This window comes from Saccostrea cucullata, unplaced genomic scaffold, assembly GCF_032062105.1.
Source record: "Saccostrea cucullata isolate Sc308-1 unplaced genomic scaffold, CSIRO_AGI_Scuc_v1 ctg23077, whole genome shotgun sequence".
NCBI classification, from domain to species: domain Eukaryota; kingdom Metazoa; phylum Mollusca; class Bivalvia; order Ostreida; family Ostreidae; genus Saccostrea; species Saccostrea cuccullata.
Window position 1 is genome coordinate 3,451 of NW_026933247.1, and position 2,200 is coordinate 5,650.

Sequence of the window (2,200 nt, forward strand, 5' to 3'; positions counted from 1 at the left end):
CTCCATGGTACCTGATCCTACCTCCGATGTTTTGCAGGTCCATGTTTGCTATGCTCCTATTTTGAGCTGTTTAGTGGACTTTTAAGGTTGAATACTGTGCGTTTTCTCTATATAATTTAATTAGTTTATTTTTTCATTGACTTTAAAAAATACACTGTAGATAACTAAAATTTATTCCTCTTTTTTCCCCTTCAAATGTGCAGATTTTATTGAATACATCTTAGGCCTTGTATAGCATTACGAAATCAGAACTTACATGGCATATCCCTGTAGTCTAACATTAATATAAAGATAATTTTACGAATTGTTTACATAGGACACTTCTTTTTCAGCATAAAATGCCCAGAATGATTGAGGTGCTGTTTTTCTTGTTCATATACATAGGTAAGTTAAAATACAGCTGAAATTCTTACGATTATTTTACATTAGAGCTGCTACTGTATTTGTAGATAAAATATAATATAATTTTCATCCTGAGAACTGCATAATTGATTATATAAAATAATCTAATTATGAGGTTAACAAGAGAAGTTTTGATTTTTAATCCCCAGTGGTATCTGACCCCAGCCCCTGATGTTCTTTTAGACGTCTGCGTTGTTTGCTCTGCTCCATTCGTATTGTTTTAATTGACTTCAGTGATTGATTTCTGTTTGCTATCTTCATATTACATTCCATTCCACTATGTAACTTTATGACAAGCAATGTATTTATAAATTACAAAAACTAGAGTCCGAACTAGTTTGTGTTAATTACACACGAGACCAATGATATTTAAAAGGAGTTAAATTGCAGAGATACATACTCAGCAAACTGAATATTATATATTTTGGATTGAGCTGTTCTACGCCAGGGAGAATAATAATTCGCGAATTGACGGTTAATCAAGAGATTTTACAAAAATTTCAGCACTATAAAAATAAAGGCGAGTAATTTTATTTTGCGTGTGATGTTTCTCGCGAAATTACACTATAATTAATTCTACGCATATATATAGGAATCTACAGACTGATGACCTTGAGGACATCAGCTCTTGTAGACATGTGATACTGAGAAAAAGCTACTGTTTTTCAATGATAAATATGGTATGTATTATTATGGTTTATTCAGATATATGATGAAACAATATCTTGTTTTCTTAGCAGGATACTCAGGATCTCTTGTATACACAGAGCCCGGAAAAGACTTTTGCCTCACTTTTTCGTTAATAGTAGCACAGCCAGGATTTCAATACATCTTCAGAGATAAATTGGCAATATGTCTTTACAGTTCTGAATCTGTTTTCCAAATTACAGATGGGTGGATGAATAGAACGTTTAACTGTAATGTAACGTCAGATCGGATTTCTATTTGTATTAACGATACACAAGTAGAAGATGCCGGGCACTTCTCCTACAGAATAGGTATTACTGACTACAGAGAAAACTTGACACTGGCTATTGCTGGTAAGAAATAGTGCTTATCATACTACATAGATAAATGAACGTGTTTTGTGAAAATATGTTATTATTAAAAAAATGAGTATTTACAATATGCTCAGTTTTCTAATGAGTGTAATCAATTAAATGTGCTTGCGAAGATAGACTTAGCCTCTACGTATCAAGTAAATCTCAGTCAATTATATATAAAGAGAAACTATGATAAAACAGTTCGTGAATTAAAAAAGAAAACATGGGTACCAATAGCGCCCCATTATTAGCAGACATATTTTCATATTCATATGAAGCAGAATTCGTATTGGTTTTTTGTTTGTTTGTATTTTGTTTAACGCCCCTCTCGAGAATTTTTCACTAATATGGAGACACCACCACTTGCTGATGGAGAACTCACCTACAGCGACATGGGACCATGGTTTATATGGTCTCATTCGAAGAACCAGTCTCGACGTCCCACAGTGGGATTCGAACCCGCGACATAAGGATTAACTCATTACTTCGCGACTCGAGAGCATACGCTCTAACCACTGCGCCAGGCGGGCGACAATTCGTAATGGTAATCTAACAACCAAGCTTTCTGGCAAACAAGATTTTTAATTTTCAATACGTAATATTGCTAGTACCTTACAGTTATCTTACTACCGCTCTTTTGCAGTATAGTAGAAAAGGCTCTTAATCTTGCAGGATTTCTTGGGCATGACATTGTTTACAGTTTTGACAACAAAATGTTTCGAAAAATCATCATACCGAAAGTAAAATATATTGCT

General features: G+C 33.9%; 1 protein-coding gene across 1 annotated transcript; it reads left to right on the forward strand.

The window, feature by feature from the left end:
- The first annotated feature begins 330 nt into the window (after positions 1-330).
- Positions 331-1,453, forward strand: LOC134237774 (uncharacterized). Its single transcript, XM_062719916.1, has 2 exons — positions 331-384; positions 1,140-1,453. The coding sequence occupies exons 1-2, from the start codon at positions 339-341 to the stop codon at positions 1,451-1,453; spliced, it is 360 nt and encodes a 119-aa protein (XP_062575900.1). The 5' UTR covers positions 331-338.
- Positions 1,454-2,200: the final 747 nt, after the last annotated feature.

What these genes read in the sequence shown, in the direction of transcription:
- LOC134237774 (XM_062719916.1), top strand. Translation starts at nt 339, where the DNA reads ATGCCCAGAATGATTGAGGTGCTGTTTTTCTTGTTCATATACATAG. An exon ending in TTTCTTGTTCATATACATAG is followed by an intron (nt 385 to 1,139) that starts GTAAGTTAAAAT and finishes TTGTTTTCTTAG; the next exon opens with CAGGATACTCAGGATCTCTT.